The sequence below is a fragment of the Schistocerca americana genome, chromosome 2, assembly GCF_021461395.2.
Source record: "Schistocerca americana isolate TAMUIC-IGC-003095 chromosome 2, iqSchAmer2.1, whole genome shotgun sequence".
Lineage (NCBI taxonomy): Eukaryota > Metazoa > Arthropoda > Insecta > Orthoptera > Acrididae > Schistocerca > Schistocerca americana.
Window position 1 is genome coordinate 462,215,357 of NC_060120.1, and position 18,432 is coordinate 462,233,788.

The window sequence follows — 18,432 nt, forward strand, 5'->3', positions numbered from 1 at the left end:
TTAATGGTCACCCAAGTGCAGAGAAGTGGCAAGACTTCTTAGAAATATGGAGGAAAAATCTAAAACAGACAGTGTAAGTGCACATGGCACTTCAGTAGATTGGAGAAAGTTGACAATGATTTAAGAAAGAAATACACACAAAATTTCAACATGAATTTTAGGGGGGAATTAGCGAACTGCAATCCACAAAGTGTGTATTTCTCTTGCTCAGACAGAACATTCAATACAAACACAAGGCTAATTGCGACATTTGGAAGCATTACTTTGGGAAACTACACAACTGTGAAACTCCAATAGAAACCTTGTAATTTGATGGATCTATCCTGAACCAAGTCTCGGTTCCACCGACATGTGATGAGATACATAATATCATATGCAGGGGTTGGACAAAAATATGGAAACATTGTGAAAAATGCATGCTTGAAGCTAAATGCAAATGTTATCATATTCAGGAGTTGACCAAAAAGGTAGAAACACCACAAGAAATGCATGCTTGAACTAAATCCAGATGCTTTTGACTGCAGATGGCACCCGTGCAATGCCCTCAATACATTGCAAAGTGTCAGTCATGGTAAGAACAATGTTCTGTGTAGTTGTGAGTGCATTATGTCAAAGTTAAGTGATTTTGAATGTGGACAGATTGTTGGAACTTGTGTGATGGGTGCTTCTGTAATCAAGGTAGCTGAAGTGTTTGGGATTTCACAAGGCACTATATCACAGATTTATACCTCATACAGGGAAAGCGGAAAAACGTCATCTGCTAATTCACAATTCGGATGAAAGTGTGTGTTGGATGGTTGTGACAGACAGTCATTGAAAATAACTGTGACAAAAAATAAGAAGATAACAGCTGTAGAAGTAACTGTAGAACTGAACATCGCAATCATGAACCCTGTCAGCACCAAAACAACACAAGGGGAGCTCCATAAGCTGCTAATTGCTGGGTGAGATGGAATTCCAAAACCATACATCAGTGATGCACATGCCCATAACAGGAAAATGTGGTGCCAAAGCCATAAAATCTAGACTGCGGACCAGTGGACGAAAGTCATTTGGTTGGATGAGTCTGGTTGCACACTGTGTTTAACTTGTGGCTAAGTTACATTCCAAGAGTGAAACATGTCAGGGATTCAGAGATGATTCAGGCAGCCATATCGTGGTATTCCATGGGCCCCAAGGGCACTTCGCAAGGTAGTATTACTGCCAACAGTTATGTGACTATTTTGGTTGATCAGGTCCATCCCATGGTACAATGTTTTTGCCCAGTGGTAATGCTGGGTTCTAAGATGTCTTGGCCCCAGTTTACACAGCTTACGTCGTCCAGGACTGGTTTTGTAAGCAGAAAGATGAGTTATCGCATCTCTCTTGGCCATTGGAGTCACCAGATCTCCATGTTATTGAGTCTTTGCAGTCTACTTGGGAGAGAATAGTGCATGATTGCTGTCCATCTCCCATCATCCTTACTTGAATATGCTACTATTTTGTAGGAAGAATGGTATCAGATTCACTTGAAAACCATAGAGGACCTATATTTCTTCTGCCTAAATGACTGGAAGTGGTTTAGAATAATAACAGATGGAACTTGTTTTGAATGCCAGTGTTTTCCGGCACCATATTAGGCATGGTAAAGTGTTGTGTTTTTGGCATTTCCACATTTTTGCCGACCCGCTGTGCCACTTCAAAAACAGCAAAGCACGTGGGGGGGAAGAGATTGTTCAATTACTGAGATGCTCATGATTGGAGGCAGATTCGTGACTGACAGACTATTATTTTTAATATACAAGGTGTGATCAAAAAGTAACAGGAATTTATTAATTTTGTGAGCTTTGTTCAACAGATTTTCAATTTTTCTTTTTTAATTTTTTTTTATTGTGGTACACATGTTCCTGATGTATGTCTGCATTTTCAACTGGTTTTAATGTTTAGTTTATTGTTGATGGTCTAAAAGATTATACATGTTTTCAAGTGCTTGGTGAATTTTTACATTTGAAAAAGATGGATCAAAGAATTTGCATTAAATTTTGCTTGAAAAATGGAATAAAATGCAGCACCACACTCTAAATGTTGACTGTGGCTTTTAGTGAATCTGCTATGAGTAAGACAAGAGTTTATGAGTGGTATAAACATTTCAAAGAGGACCGAGAAGATGGTGAAGGTGACGATGGTCTTGAATGCCCTAGCACATGACAATGTGGAAGAAGTAAAAAAAATGGTTCTGGAAAATTGCCATATCACCATCAGAGAGGTTGCTGATGTTATCAGCATATCCTTTGGCTCATGCTGAGCAGTTTTCTCGTATGTTGTGGGCATGAGACATGTAGCAGCAAATTTTGTTCTGAAATTGTTGAATTTCAACCAAAAATGAGACTGAGTAAACATTGCTCAGAAATTGCTGAATGAAGTTGACAACAATGCAGAACTTCTAAAGAACATTATAAAAGGTGATGAAACATGGATTTATGGATATGACATCAAAACCAAGGCCCAATCATCTCTATGGAAACTCTCTGAAGAGCCAAGACAGAAAAAAATTCGACAAGTTTGATCACTTGTGAAGGTTCTTCTTAGTGTTGTTCTTGATTAAAATGGGATAGTGCATCATGAGTTCCTGCCTTATGAGCAGACGGTCTGTAAGGACTACTACCTGGAAGTTACACATCATATGCATGAAGCAGTCCATAGAACACAATGAGAATTGTGGCAAAACCATTCATGGAAACTGCATCATGACAATGCTCCCACTCACACTTCAATGCTTACTTGTAATTGTGTTGCCTCAGCCATAGTATTCTCTGGCCATGACTCCAGAAACTTCTTTCTGTTCCTGAGGCTGAAGAGAACCATGAAAGGACATTGTTTTGGCACTATTGATAAGTTGAAAACAGAATTGCTGTAGCAGTTGAACACTGTAATGGGAAGTGAGTCCCAGAAGAGTTTCCAAGATTGGAAAAAGTGCTGGCATGAGTGTATTATGTTTGAGGGAGATTACTTTGAAGGGGACAAGTTGATGTTGATGAAAATTCTTTAAGGAAAACATAAATAACTATTACTTTTTTTATCACACCTTGTGTGGGAAAGCAAAATTATACCAACAGATTAGAATACTACTTTGATTCAGTCTCTACACAAAAAGATGATAAGATGTACCTGAGCAATTATTGAGGCATTTCTCTTCTATCAGTTGCCTGGTTGCCTGCAAAGTATTATCTTGTGCCTTCCTTATCAGATAGAATAGAAGCAGCAGATGGAATGGAAGATGAATGAGTAACAGGATTTTTTAAATTTTTAACAAAACTGATCATGAGCAGGATGGTTCTGGATCCTCAAGATAATACTACAGCAGTACTCGTGGCCATGTTTGATTTAAAAATTAAAAAAAAGTGTATGACTTGACTGTTTTATATATTACATAAGTATGGTATGGATAATAAAATAAGTAATTTAATCCATCAATGAACAATGCCTAAAGCAAAATTTATGGGTGAAATCTCTGAATCTGAAATAAAAGCAGACGTAACAGGAGATGATGGGATATCTCCATTCCTTTTCAATCTGATATAGATAAGATTATCAAAATATGGCACAAAGATACACCTGGAATAAATATGGGAACAAAAAGTAAAATAACCATTATCAAATATCTTGCCATTGCTGATGATCCAGCAATAATTAACAAGACTACCACTGAAACAATACATGCCCTAAAGTAGGGGGTTAGTGTACCATCACTAAGGTTAAGCACTTCAAATCTTTAGGTGAATTATCAGGAACCCTGGCAATGACAAAGTGAGCAATAAAATTCATTCATGAAGTGGAAACATAATAAAGCAGCTATTGCAGATTTGTACTGTCACTCAGTTTAATATAGACTATTTTACATCTCTAATTTAAAATCAGAGATGTAAAATAGTCTGTATATTGCTTTATAGCCTATTTTACATCTCTGGTTTTAAATTGTTTGATTGTCCTTCACATTATGTCATTCAGAAAAATTGTGTAAAGTCTACAAAATCAACTCGAATGTTTGTAACAAGAAATTCTTTGTTTACCTAAGCCAAACTATGCCACTAACAAGCAACTATTCTCCCAGAAGCACTCTATGCAGCGGCCAAATCTTCATTAACAATGAATGTCTATATTATTGAGAAAACAGATTGACATGTATTGTGGGAAACATTCAACTCCAAGATCCAACACTGTATCTGGATGTGCAGAAGAATTGTATTCTGTAACAGAATGATTAGTTTCTTTGCATGGAAAAGATCTCTGAAATGATATGGATGGCTCATGATTAACCCTCGAGTGGATGCACTGCTTTTTATAACAAGAGCAGGCATGCAGCATACTTTGTACACATATGAAGAATAGCTGTCTTTATGTCACAGAGGTAAACACATCTGAGCAAAATAACAATTTAATCTTAGTTTGATTCATTACATCATTCTTTTGCCGTGTACAAGAGTTCTCCCACAGTAATGAAGCACTGAAAGCATTAAACAGTGTCGTTGCATCATATCCCAACCAATTGCTTATTTGATTGCTGTGATCTCGTAGACAAGAGCCTCACTATGGGATTGGGCCACTAGCTCAAAATCTGGGTCATTTTCGTGCACAGATCTCAAATTTTTTCTTGCCTATCTTGATATTTATTGTATATTACTGCTGTTCACATGGAAGCATGACATCACAACTTAGCACTGTGTTAGCTGAAGTAATAATGAAGAAATAGATATGAGCTTGCAATTGTTAAAACAGTGGAATGGTATAAGCCAATATTATTTATGGATGGTACACTTGATACATAGACATGTTGGCTTGAGGTTTAACCAAGAAAAACTTCCACATCATAAACAGGATCTGAGAAACCAAAGCACAAAGAACATAAAAGATTGATTGCTTGTCTTATCAAGGCACTAAGAAAAAAATTGAACAACTCATTCAATCAATATGATGTCAAACATAACAAACATTGTGTCTACAACACTGGTGGTAACCACCTCATCGGTACAGCTGGAGATGTCTTATCCATCTCCAGCAACATCAGGGAAGAGGACACCTGCAAAGGTTTCCCCCCCTCCCAAGACGAAACAGACCAGCTGTTAATCACCAACCAGTGGCTATCAGAGCCATAGGCTGCAGTTCAAGAAAATCCTCACAGAAACTGAAACATCACAAGGACAAGAAGGATAAATTGAAAGTTAAACTGAATTCTGTTGCTCCAGTTAATCTGGCCCCCAGTCCCTTTGAGGGTGAGCCTATGAATACCAAAGAAGAACCATCTTTCAGTTGGAGTGTGACTCATCAGCAAAGTGATTTGTACTTCTGTTACACCTTTGCTGTTTTCTCAGATCACATTCTGATGTGGTTACTATTGCCACCAGGTTGAACTCTGTCATTTAATGGCTATTAACGCTACAGATGGTTCTGCACTTCAGGCGACGCGCTTCTCAGAAACTCAACTTGCTGCCATTCAAAATTACAAATACTACTGTACAAATCATGTTTACTCAGGGAGGGCATCTGTAGGAGTCTGCAAGCTCGTTTGATCTGATGCTTTTAGTGATCAGGTGCCACTAACCACTGCATTACAAGCTTTACTGTTCATTTATGTCTGTCAGATAGGATAACAGTATGTAATATGGAGCTAGTACACCAGCTGATGGGGCTAGTGGACCAACTGCCTTCATTCTTCCTCCTACTGGGAGACGTCAGTGCCCAAACTCCTCTGTAGGACGGCCAAACCACAACTAGAAGGGGCCAAGTAATAGAGCAATTAATTTCCTAACGGGAAATCTACCTACTTAATACTGAAGCTGCAACACGTTTCAGTATGGCCCATGGAACACACTCAGCCATGGATTTTACTTTCTGCAACCTGAACATATCACTCTTAATCCAGTGGTCTGTCGGTGTGATCTATGCCACAGCACCCACTTTCCTATGACTCTCTCTTTCTCAAAACATCAACCAATGGAACATGCACCACATTTGTCACTTCAGAAAGCCAGTTGACAAATTTTCAGCCCCAACTTTTGAAACCAGTCAAGAGAAGGATATCGAAGGGATGATACAAGGTTCTTTTGGCATGATTATACTTGCCACAGATGCAAGAGTACTGTATTCTTCAGGCGCTTTCTGAAGGACATTTGTGCCGCTGTTGTCTGAAGAAATAGCTGCAGCAGCTATCAGAGAGCATCACAGGGCACTTTAACGCACAACTGTCAACCCTCTATGGAACATTTAATAGAATTCAAGAGACTTCCAGTGAAGACACAGTTTTTAGTAAAAAAGAGGAAACAGGAGTGCTGGGAGCAGTATATATATCACCTATGAGAACCCACACCCCACCATCTCAAATACGGGCTATACCTGCTGTTTTTGCAGCCACCCACTGTCCATAGTAGCTTCTGGTAACTCCCTCGGTGACGACGTGTGCACTGATCGTATGGTCATTGCTGAATGCTTCCTGGTACGCTTTGCTGAAGTGTCCATATACAGTAACCACCACCCTACTTGCCTGACCCGGAAATGTTTGGTGAAGTAAAACTCCTTATTCTTCTAGGCACAAAGCTTTGAATCATACAGTGTTCCATGTACTGAATGAGAGTTCCACAGCGTCTTAGCAGAGTGTCGAGAAAAAGACCTAGAAACCAATGAAATTCACTATCCAGTGCTTGAACACCTTAACAATGACAGCATAAAGTGCATCCTCAGGTTTTTAAATTGTTTTGTCAGGAAAGAGAGTTTTCCTCCTGATGGTGGGTTGGTATTATTATTCTTATACTGAAGCCAGAAAAGATCCTTCAATTTTGACTAATTATTAACCAATCTCTCTCATGAACAAGCTGTATAAATATTCAGAAGAATGGTCAACCAACAACAGTGTCAGTGCATGAAAGCCAGAGGACTTTATTGCAGTTTCAAAGTGCCTTTTGAGTATACCAATTTAGCACAGACCATCTGATTTGTCTGGAACCTGCAGTGCGCAGTGCTTTTGCGCAAAGCCGAAGCCTGATCACTGTGATCTTTGACCTGCAGAAGTTGTAAAATATCACCTGGCACCGTTACATTCACTCTGCACTGCATGAGTGGGGCTTCTGGGGCTGTTTACCCTTTTTTATCCAGAATATCATATCCCTCTGACTGTCCTAGGTCCAGGCATATGCATTGCGCTTAGAACTTTCACCTCATTAACCAGTGATTTGAAGTTGTTGAAACTCTCAAATTTTTAGGCCTTGTATCCAACAGTTAAGTAGCATGGATGCCATGTGTGCACCAGCTCAAGGCAGATAGCATGAGGAAGCTTAATAGCCTCAGATTTCTCAGCAGCACCTCCTAGACTGCAGATTGCACAGTTTTTCTGTGTTTTACAAAGTTTTGGTTTTATGCCAAGTGGACTATGGACATGTTGCATATGGGCTGGCATCACTGCCAGTACTGAGCTTGTTAGACCCAGTCCACCTCAGTTGGACATATGGTTGGCAACTACAACTTTCTGTACATGCCCTGCAGACAGCTTCCTGGTGGAAACTGGTGTCCCACCATTGAGGGTCAGATGTTAGCAACTCTTGGCGAATGATGTGGTTACAATCTACTACATGCCTACCCATTTTTGTTACTTTCTTTCACAACTGGCAGTTCAGACTGTTTACAAATTGCGCAAAAATGGGCAGACCTGTTAGCATTGCAAGGACCTGTACATATAACTCACTCTTGCCCCCACCCCCCAGTGGTGTGATACACTCCTCCCACCATTCTCAGACACTTATTCCGTTCGATTCTCCACAACCACCCAAATTCAACATGCAGCTACATAGATGGATTGATAGTCAATGGCAGCATTAGTTATGCTTTTGCACCTTCAAGTGAGCAAGAGAAGTATACTCTGCTGAGAGCATGCAGTGTATGCACTGCATAGTTGGTTGCCATGCCATGTCAGGGTGTCTACGAGCCGGGAGAACTCGGAGATTCGGGAAAAACCCGGGAATTTTTCATCCGCGAGAAAACTGGGAAAAACCCGGGAATCTTTTTGAGTTCCGGGAATTTTTCATTGTTTTAGTTTTCAGTTAAATTTTTGTGATTTTGACTGGTAAGAATCAATACTCTAACAAAAAAAATTACTGTATCCCACTTCTGCAGAATAATACTGCAGCAACAAAACATGAACGAGAGAAAAAAACGAAAATAAAACTTAAGTCGCAAAGAAAACGTGCCATATACAACAACAAAACACAGTACTCATACAAGCGTCTGCCAACAGCAAAGTGTGTCAAAGGCTTTAGGAAGAGCGTGCAGTGCTTCTTAACAACAAATTGCCTCCAATGAACGTTACGTGACAGTTTTTTACATTAGATTCGTTTTAATGCAAGATCTTTTAATGTTTCACTCGTACGAACATGCGGGCTTCCTGCGTCATCGTAGCTGCGCAAGTGCAGTGACACCTGTTACCTGGCGTTACTGCTGAAGTGTACCTTTCTAATAGGTCACGGAAAAATATTGCGAATATTGCTTTGAAAAGCGTTACTTTCAAAGTAAATTTCCTTTTATGTAAGATAAACTATGTGAGAGAGTGTACGACGAATTTCTTAAATCACAGAACGTTTGACTCTCATTTAAAAATCAACTCTTTGGGGACGACCATATGAAGAATTTCGAGCCCAGAAGATCAGACATTTACGTCGTTATTAAAAAATTTTACTGGCACATTTATGTGATGTATGACGCGCAAAAAAGGTCAACAATATATGTGGAAGCTTAGCTTCTCTTGCAGCTTATTAATCTTAGAGACCAATATTATATGTGATAGCTTTGCTTTTCTTGTAGCAACAGTTGTACATTAATTTAAGCCATTAATTTTTCTTATTTGTGTGTTCGCGCTACCTAAGAGTGATCTAGCAATTGGCCGACTACATCACGTGTCAAATGCAGTTATCAGCTGGCGAGATCAGGTGACATGAGCTGTGACTGGCTTACAAAAGTGCATCGCAATCTCGATTTTAATAATGCCTCGGAAAGTAACATGCGGTGTTTGGTGGAACTCGAATTTATACCTTCGTAACACGGAAATGTGCGGTGTATATGTTGCTGCACATCAAAGATCTTTCCAAAACGTGTTTTTTTCCCCCTGAGTTTCATTTTCTAAAGTGCCGGGAAATTCTACGCCGGTGTATAAAACCATAAAAGGATTGATAATGCCGATAAAAAGTATACTGTCACTTAACACAGAAAAAGTGTATTTTCACCCGAGAGAAAGTGTAATTTCAACCGGGAAATCCAGGAAAAATCCGGGAATTGTTTTTCCTTGTCCATGTAGACACCCTGCACGTGCTCTGCAATACCTTAAAACTCTCTCCACAAAAGACTTCCTGCTTTGTGGTTACTCCATGAGCTTACGAGCCATATCTTAGTGCTACCTTAGAAATGTTTTGGCCACTAAGATTCAAGACCACAAGATGACTTCCCCAGCTCTGGAACCACTGTAATATTCATTCAGACACCAAGATACATAAGTATTCCAGGAAATGAACTCACTGACAAATTAGCTAAAGTAGCAACCACAGAAGACAAACTTAAAGACCAATAAAAGGGACAACCAGAGCATGGCGTACTTCACTCCAAGCCTCTCTGAAAGATGCCATCACACTGTACAAACTACTTATTGGCCACACAAGACCTACCCATGAGTTCCTTTTACATCAAGAGGACTCCACCCAATGCAGCTCTGGTAGTCATCTCACAATAGCCTGTATTCTCACAGTATGTATCTTTCTGGCTGATCTGGGGTGAGCTGTCAACCTGTCTACCACCCTACTCCAGATACTTGCAGAAAATGGGATAGCAGTTAGCAGAGTCATCATTTCTTCAGGGAAAATGGATTTTGTAACAAAATTTAATGCACCACAGTGTTCGGTGTCACAGGTGGACGTGGAGCAAAGACCTCTCGATGTGGCACGTATCCAGAGTGGCCCCCAACTACTTTTTTCCCTTGCCCTTTAATGTATTTTTAAATTTGTATGTATATTTTTTGTTTATCTAAAGTTTAAACTAACTGACTGTCTAGTCCATGCAGTTTTATTTTCCTCACCCCATTTTAGTAATGTTGACTATGATGATCCTCCATGGAATATTCTTCAGTGATTGATTACAGTTGTTAGCTACCTGGGTTTTATCTTACTCTGAACATCTGATTTAGGCTACTGTCACACAACTTTTCAACCATAATGCCGAGTTCACAGACCCTGGAGCTGCTAGTTCTCCTTCTTTTGTTCCACATCTTTGTATGCGAACTTTCAGTGCAATGAGGGATTGATAAATACCACTGCTTTTGCTACTACTACCACTACTACTACTACTACTGCTACTACTACTACTACTACTACTACTAATAATAATAATCACCATCATTGTCGTCATTAAACTTCCTGGCAGATTAAAACTGTGTACCGGGCCGAGCCACAAACTTGGGCATGTGCTACCCAAGCTTGACCCATGAGCCATCCCCAAAGCTTTACTTCTGCCAATACCTGGTCTCCTACCTTCTTAACTTCACAGAAACACTCCTGTGAACCTTGCAGAACTAGCACTCCTGGAAGAAAGGATATTGCGGAGACATGGCTTAGCCACAGGTTTGAAGAGGTTACCCGAATGAAATTTTCACTCTGCAGTGGAATATGTGCTGATATATGAAACTTCCTGACAGATTAAAGCAGTGTGTCAGGTAGAGACTCAAACTCAGGCCTTTGCCTTTCACGGGAAAGTGCTCTGCTGACTGAGTTACCCAAGCATGACTCACGACCTACCCTACAGCTTTACGTCTGCTAGTACTTTGTCTCCTACTTTCCTACTGGCATTGACACTTTCCTGCGAAAGTCTTGAGTTAGTCTCGGTCCAGCACACAGGTTTAATCTGCCAAGAAATTTCATATCAGCACTCACTCCACTTCAGAATGAAAATTTCATTGCAGTAATCTACCTTCATCGCCACCACCACCACCACCACCACCACCACCACCACCACCACGAATACCACCAATGTACAGTGGCCAGCCAACACCCAAAAACATCTCAAGGATCACTGTTGACCCACTGGCAACTACACAACTGTGATATGGCTAGAAAATCAGCTCTCATAAGTTCACTTCCAAACAACTAACATAACGGATTTTGAAAATCAAAAGTGTATGGACACTAGAATGATGACAGATCTATAGTGACAAGATGAAGAAGTTTTGAGATGATAGCGAGAACAAGAAAATTGAGAATAACTAGTGGTTCCACAAGCTCTTTTAAGAGTCAACTGAAATAATAATAAAATGTCACCAATTAAAGCATTTGCATTCTGACAGACAGATAATGATCATTGGGTGGTCAAAACAAATAACTGCACTTTTAGGTGTTTTTGTGATTATTGTCACAAGAAGATAAAAGAAGACTGGCTATGATTGTTCTCAAATAATGGGAATGCGACTGAAATACATTTTGTGTTGTTTGTGTGAGCTGTACCCATTTTCTTGTTAGTGAGTGTTCAGGGAGATATCCTTGCTTCTACTGTACCATTCTGTTATTGTTTCTGTCCAATTCTCAAGTACCAGATTACTGTTATTGAGTTTGATGTGGAAGTTACTTTAAAGAGTCTTGTTTGCATTAAGTAACAATCTGTCTTTTCCTATCTTGTTGATATTATTACCTGGAGTTTCCACTGTTTAATGAAAATTTCTGTTAGATGTGTTTATTGAATATCAGTCTAATGACTGACGTGGCCAAACTTCCTACTGAATACCAACACACAATTACCTGAACTTCACTGGCCACTCTTTTTAATCATCCTACCCAACAGAGAGAGAACACATTAACAAAACACCACAGAGGCGATGACAATCAAGAGCCATTTTCATCCTGAAAGTAATCATTTGATGGTTTTTGAGAAGATATGACTACAATATCAGTGATCTACAAAATATTTATGTACAAATTTATTTTGCAAACACGGACTGAGCATCATATAGTGTTCCTCCACTCTGTAAGATAGAATATTAGATTTGTTTCCAACCACATACTGAAATAAAAGAAATGTAGCATGTTTTTAGTTATAGGCTTGTTTTTAGTGTTTCAATAAGTATGTAGGACAGTATTCATACTGTTTCAGAATGCTGACTCTTAATTTCATGAGCAAGAGAAATCTGTGGTGCCTAAATTCAACTTCACAAGGAAGCATGAGATTACATCCGACCAAATGAATATTATGGCCAACACTTCCAACTATTGAGACCCAGGTATTAAGCAATCAAAATTTATGCAGGGTGGCCCAGGAGGAATGATCAGTATTCAGGGATATGACAGGAATGACCATTTAAAGCAAAAAATCTCATACGGGCATATGCCCTAGTCCGAATGGTTTCCGAGATAGAACACATTTACTGTAATCTGTTATTTGTTTTCTATATTATTCAGTGCTTTGTCCGGTTTATCCATGTACAACAATTAATTCACATTACTACATGTATTTTACAAAGTGTCAATTGAAAAATACATATTTTAACACGTTTACTAGTAAGCGTTACTGTCCATGTCACTTACACCTGTTATACAGTTAACAATTAATGTCTGAATATGCCTTGTTAACTTAAATGCATCGATGCACTGGTCACATAGCAAAATTGAATCTTCCCATCTGTTATGTTTTTTTACTCCTGTAAATAAACAATTACTTTTCCTAATTTTTTCCTTATTTTCAATATTTTTATCCATTAACATGTACACTTACATGAAAATCTCAAGATCTCATTTAGACTTCATTTCACTGTAATTTATTGGTCTGATTATCATTTTGATTGTTATGTTTACATTAATGTAATTAGTTTTCTTTACAGAATTCAGAAATAGAAAACACATTTGATTGATGTTAGTACTACAGTTTGCAACATGCAAAACCCTATGAGTTTATCAGTATATTTGAGAAAGGTGACCCACACCAATAAAGTATGGCAGTCCCATTTTCTTAAAAAGTACTTTGAATCATCTAAAATTAATTAACATATGCAATAATTAACATAAAAATGCTCCAGGATATTACTGTTTTCCATGACAGGTTTTGTCAGAACTGTTCCAAATTGTGACTACATCCTTTTAATACTTTAATTTTTCCATATAGGAATAACATAGAACATTGATTAACTAACTGACTGATTAACAATTTTGTGTAATTTACCCTAATTTGCAATATGGCACTCATACAACCATGTAAACCTGATATTGCAGAAGAATAATAGTGACCATGTATATTTCTAAATTTCTAACCAGTAACATTTTTGTAAGCCAAAATCACATTAATTCTGGTGAGACATCAAAAATAGTAAAATTCAGCCTAGGTGACTTTCAAAGCATAATGTAATTTACGAAACAACAGTTTACTCATATGCTTGTCTTCAAGTAATGAGACATCTCACAAGATTGACAGTTAATGGTTTGAAAGCTCATGAATGAGGCTTATGTTGGGTTCACTCACAGTTTCGATTAATGCCACTACTGCATTCTGTATGCGAACTGACATCCACAAAACTCAGTCTCATTAATGTTTAATAACTTTTGAATGGTTTTTGTGTAGCAGATAAATGAACATGTTAACTGAATTATGTTGTAATTAACAGGGAGATGTGTGATGTCATTGTCATTGGAGTGAGCTATTGTTGGACATGGTGATTCTTGTCATGGACTGACTTAATTGAACTACTGCAATGTATTTTTCTTTAATAAATTACTAAAGGATAGTGCTAATTGTGGAATGTGACTTTTTCATGTAAATCTGAACTATGTTTTGTGTCAAAAATAGAATAACTAACTTTGCCATGGAACTGTTGGTAGGTAACTGTAGGTGCTGATTTGGTACTATATGCTGAAAGTTTTTCATAGTAGATAATCTGGTCATTGTCATTAACAACTGTACTTTTGAAGGAATAAATGTGTTTGTTAATGCAATTGAAATGTGGTATCATGTACTTTTTGAGTAAATACCATCCCACATTCATTTGGGCTTTCAGCTTCAAGGTGAACTGGAGTTTATGCTCCCTAGGTGGGACTATGAAAGCCAGTCAGTAGCACTACACTCTCTTGCGAGAACATGTTTTGTTGCTTGTCTAAGTGCTTCTGCATGTTCGCTACTGAGGGCAACAATGCCCCTTATGTGACAAAGCAGTTCGTCTCACACATTCAACTTTTGTTTGTACATCGCAGACTTCATCCAACCTCATAAACAAAAATCCAGTGGTGTAAGGTCTGGCTATATTGGGGGCCAGTTCATTGCACTACCACAGCAAGTCCAGCAATTAGAATAAATGCAGTTGAGATTTTCCCTCACAAGTACATTAAACTTGTTCTATCTCGGAAACTATTTGGAATAGGGTATATTTTCATAGAGGGTTTTTGCTTCAAATCAGCATTCGCATAATATCCCTGCATACTGACCATTCATCCTGGGACACCCTGTGTATGCATCCACAGGCAATGGTTTACACTCAGTTATCTCTGGAAACAAGCTCTTGATACAAAGAGATCATTCACTGCAATCTGTCATAACAATGAAAATCTGATTGTGGAAAAGGCAGGTTCCAGACTCAGATAGTGGAAGAACTAGTTAGTCACCCTGAGAGTATCACAGAATATTTTGGAAAACTACACAAGAAATGCATTACGTATTGTGGAATGCCTGACTCACAAAGCTCCATGAACCAAAATTTTAAAATGAGTCAAGAAAATTATTGTTTCTACCAACATGCATCTCACATAATGACTATGGTAGTAAAATTAGAGATATTTAGGCTTAGGTGATATATCCTTTGTGAATGTAATGGGTAGCGCAAATGATTCTGGTATACTACACGGAATAAAATGAGAATCCAAAACAATTTTTGGTAATTGGTTCCTTGCTCCTAGCAAGATGGTGGAGGTAATGACCAAAAGCATTAGGTTTTATGCAGGTATGATGTGAAAAGAAAAGTTGGACCATTATCTGGTTCAGTGATTTGTTTAACAGATTGATGGGAATTTTACAGGCAATGTGAAATCTGAGAAAATATCCTCCTCCAGCAATAATCTGTAGGCTAACAAAGAGAAATGAAATTGTCATTTTGATTAAAAGTTGTGATTAGATAGCGATTTGGGGCAACATCATCATAATATAGTGCTGATACCAAAAAAATTTGCATGATCATGCATTTTTAATTAAACTGCAGCTTGGATCAATGATGCAGATACAGAATATATATTGAGATGTTATTCCAAAACTACATTTCTTTAAAATTCTTAATATCTGCAGGCAACATTCAGAGCTACTCTAACAATGACGTGCCCTTTAGTGGTTCTGCCTCACATCATCCATGTAATAAGGCAGCAAATGCAGCCTTGTTTAAACTGACCTTGCCATTTGGAAAGTTGGAATTTTTTCCCCATGGTGGGTCAATGTACGTCAAGCTATTTAAGAATTGTTGAAAAAATTATTGCTACTGGAAGTATAGTTTCTTTTTGTATTTTTTTCTTTTTTTTCAGCAAATGTAGAGGTCTTAGGATCTGATGATGCAACGACATGTATTATTGCTGTACTTAGACATCCAGGTAAGTCTGCAATATAAGCCATTACTAAAATTTCCCAATTTTGGGAAGTTATACTCCAGAATGAATCATTTATTTAAGATATCTGAAAAAGAACACAAATCAGAGTAAAAGTAACACTTCATATGTAATTTAAAAGTATCATTTTATCTTCAGAAATGGAGTGACTTGTTTTGTTCCCAGTTTGTGGGGCAGTAGCTCTGTCCCATATGGACGGTGGAGGAGTTGCAGACTGTGTGGCCAGAATGATTGAGAGTGTTAAGCAGATTGCTGGTGGAAGCTCTGATGGAAAGATGGAATTACAAGTGTTTGGAGCTTTTGGATATGCACAGAACTTTTCAGAGACAGTATTTGCTTCTGTAATGAGTAAGTGGTAGATTTCATTTCTCTTTACTTTACACTAAATTGGAATACATTATAGTTGCCCGATCTATTTGAAAACCTGTGTATCTACTGAAACATGCCATGGGCTGATAAAAAAATCAGTTACAGAAATCTGTTGAAGCTAATATACTGTGAATACTTTCCATTTTTAGTTATTCACATTAACTGAATGTATTTGCTTTTCCAAGTAAATGAGAACTTTTAACTACAGTTCCCAATGGTTACAAAGAGAAAAAAGTGAAAATGAGGTCTTCCTGATAGATAATCAATTTTATGAATGAATAAAAATATGAAGAGATTGCTTTAATGATTACTCAGGGAGCTCTAAGATAGGTAATGCTCACATTAGCAGATAAAAAATGTTGTGTTGTTGGTAACTTGAGTAGGAAGAAAGTAATATGATATCAGTTCAAAGTTTTGAATCAGTCCATAAAGAATGTACAAATCCAAAACCTGTCATCAAATCTCAAATAGGACAAGCATTTATAATTGAATACAATCCAGACCAGTGCATATAATGTGGACTAATCTAAGACAAACTTAAGGAAATTTCTAAATGGAAAACACAGGATGGAACAAGACTATATTATGAAAAGGGTAGATTGCTACTCACCATACAGAGGAGATGCTGAGTCGCAGACAGGCACAAGAAAGACTAGTCTGCTATACATTTAAACTTTCAGCCATGTAGTCTAGTATAGTAAAGTCTAGTGTAGTCTTTTTGTTTTGCTTGTCTGTGACTCTATCATGAGTAGCAAACTATCCTTTTCAAAATATTGTCATTAAGAATGTTTCTCATGGATTCAAGCAAGCAGACTGGGTTGAGAATAACTTGGAGACAACAATGTTATGTTTTCAGGCTACCACTATCATGCAGGTATGCAGATTTTTCAGTTTTGCAACTTGTTCTTTCCATGCTGAAGTTCATAGTACAGTGGTTGCAGTTTGAGAATCAAAAAGAAAATTCATTTGAGAAAAGTATGAAATTACAGAGAGACAGAATGGCTAGCCTTCAGGAGCCAAAATTCTAGTACTACTGATATTCACAATGAAAAGTGAGAACTCTAATCCTAACTTTCAGAAGTATTAGCTCCTTCTTCAGGAAGAAGAGACGGAAAGACTGGATAAGGTTAGAAGGAACAGCCCCCAGGATGAGAAGGACCCTTCTGTTGTGAGGCTGAGGGGAAACAAAAGTGAAGTGTGGAACTGTCAGAGAGAGTAGAATGTCAAAGACATTACATTGGTAAGTACTGTGCCAATAAGTCCAGAGATGGAGTAAGGACAGAGTAGAAACAATGGCAGAGAGAGAAACAACAGTATGTTATCTTGGATGAAGAGTTGGTTGATTTGGGGGGGGAGGGACCAAACAGCGAGTTCATTGGTCCCATCAGATTAGGGAACATTGGGGAAGGAAATCAGCTGTACCCTTTCAAAGAAACCATCCTGGCATTTGACTGAAGTGATTTAGGTAAATCATGGAGGAACATAAATCAGGATGGCTGGATGCGGGTTTGAACTGTCGTCCTCCCAAATCCGAGACCAGTGTGCTACCCACTGCACCCCCTCGTGGATGAAGACTCATTGACAGATGTAGAAGTAACTTCAGTTGTACCCAGGGAAGTGTATTTTGTCTCTTGCTGTTCACGTTGTATGTTAATGATCTTGCAGACAGTATTATAGCAACCTGAGATTTTTTTGCAGATGATGACTGTCATAATAAATTATGCTTTCGTCCAGTAAGGCCTTCATCAAAATTACACACACACACACACACACACACACACACACACACACACACGACAGCAGTCTCAGGCACAAGTATGATTTCAGTTGCCTGAGACTGCAGTCGTACATGTGTGTGTGTGTGTGTGTGTGTGTGTCGCCTATTTTTGATGAAGGCCTTACTGGATTTTCCATTGTTTGATTGTAAACAGACACACACACACACACACACACACACACACACACACACACACGACAGCAGTCTCAGGCACAAGTAGGATTTCAGTTGCCTGAGACTGCAGTTGTACGTGTGTGTGTGTGTGTGTGTGTGTGTGTGTGTGTGTGTGTCGCCTATTTTTGATGAAGGCCTTACTGGTTTTTCCATTGTTTGATTGTATCGTATAAGTCACAGGTAGAATCCATAAACTCGTACAAATACTTGGCAGTAACACTTAGTAGAGATATGACGTTGAACAATCACATAGGTTCAGTTGTGGGTAACACAGGTCAGAGACTTAAATTTATTGGTAGAGTAGCAGAGAAATGCAGTCCTTCTACAAAGGAATTGCTCACAAATCACTTGTGTGACTTATCGTAGAATATTGCTCAAGTGCATTGAACCCGTATCAGATAGGACTAGCAGGAGATATTGAATGTATATGAGAAGGTCAGCACAAATGGTCAAAGATTGTGAGTGAGTGTCAGTGGAATGTTGAAAGAGCTG

General features: G+C 38.4%; 1 protein-coding gene across 5 annotated transcripts in view; it reads left to right on the top strand.

Annotated features, from left to right (window-relative positions):
• Positions 1–18,432, top strand: part of LOC124596207 (protein N-terminal asparagine amidohydrolase-like) — a 147,525-nt gene that overhangs the window by 40,904 nt on the left and 88,189 nt on the right. For all 5 annotated transcript variants that reach the window (XM_047135258.1, XM_047135256.1, XM_047135257.1 and 2 more), the window contains exons 3-4: positions 15,540–15,605; positions 15,786–15,968. In XM_047135258.1, coding sequence (XP_046991214.1) covers positions 15,540–15,605; positions 15,786–15,968 — 249 coding nt within the window. The remainder of the gene's footprint in view (positions 1–15,539; positions 15,606–15,785; positions 15,969–18,432) is intronic.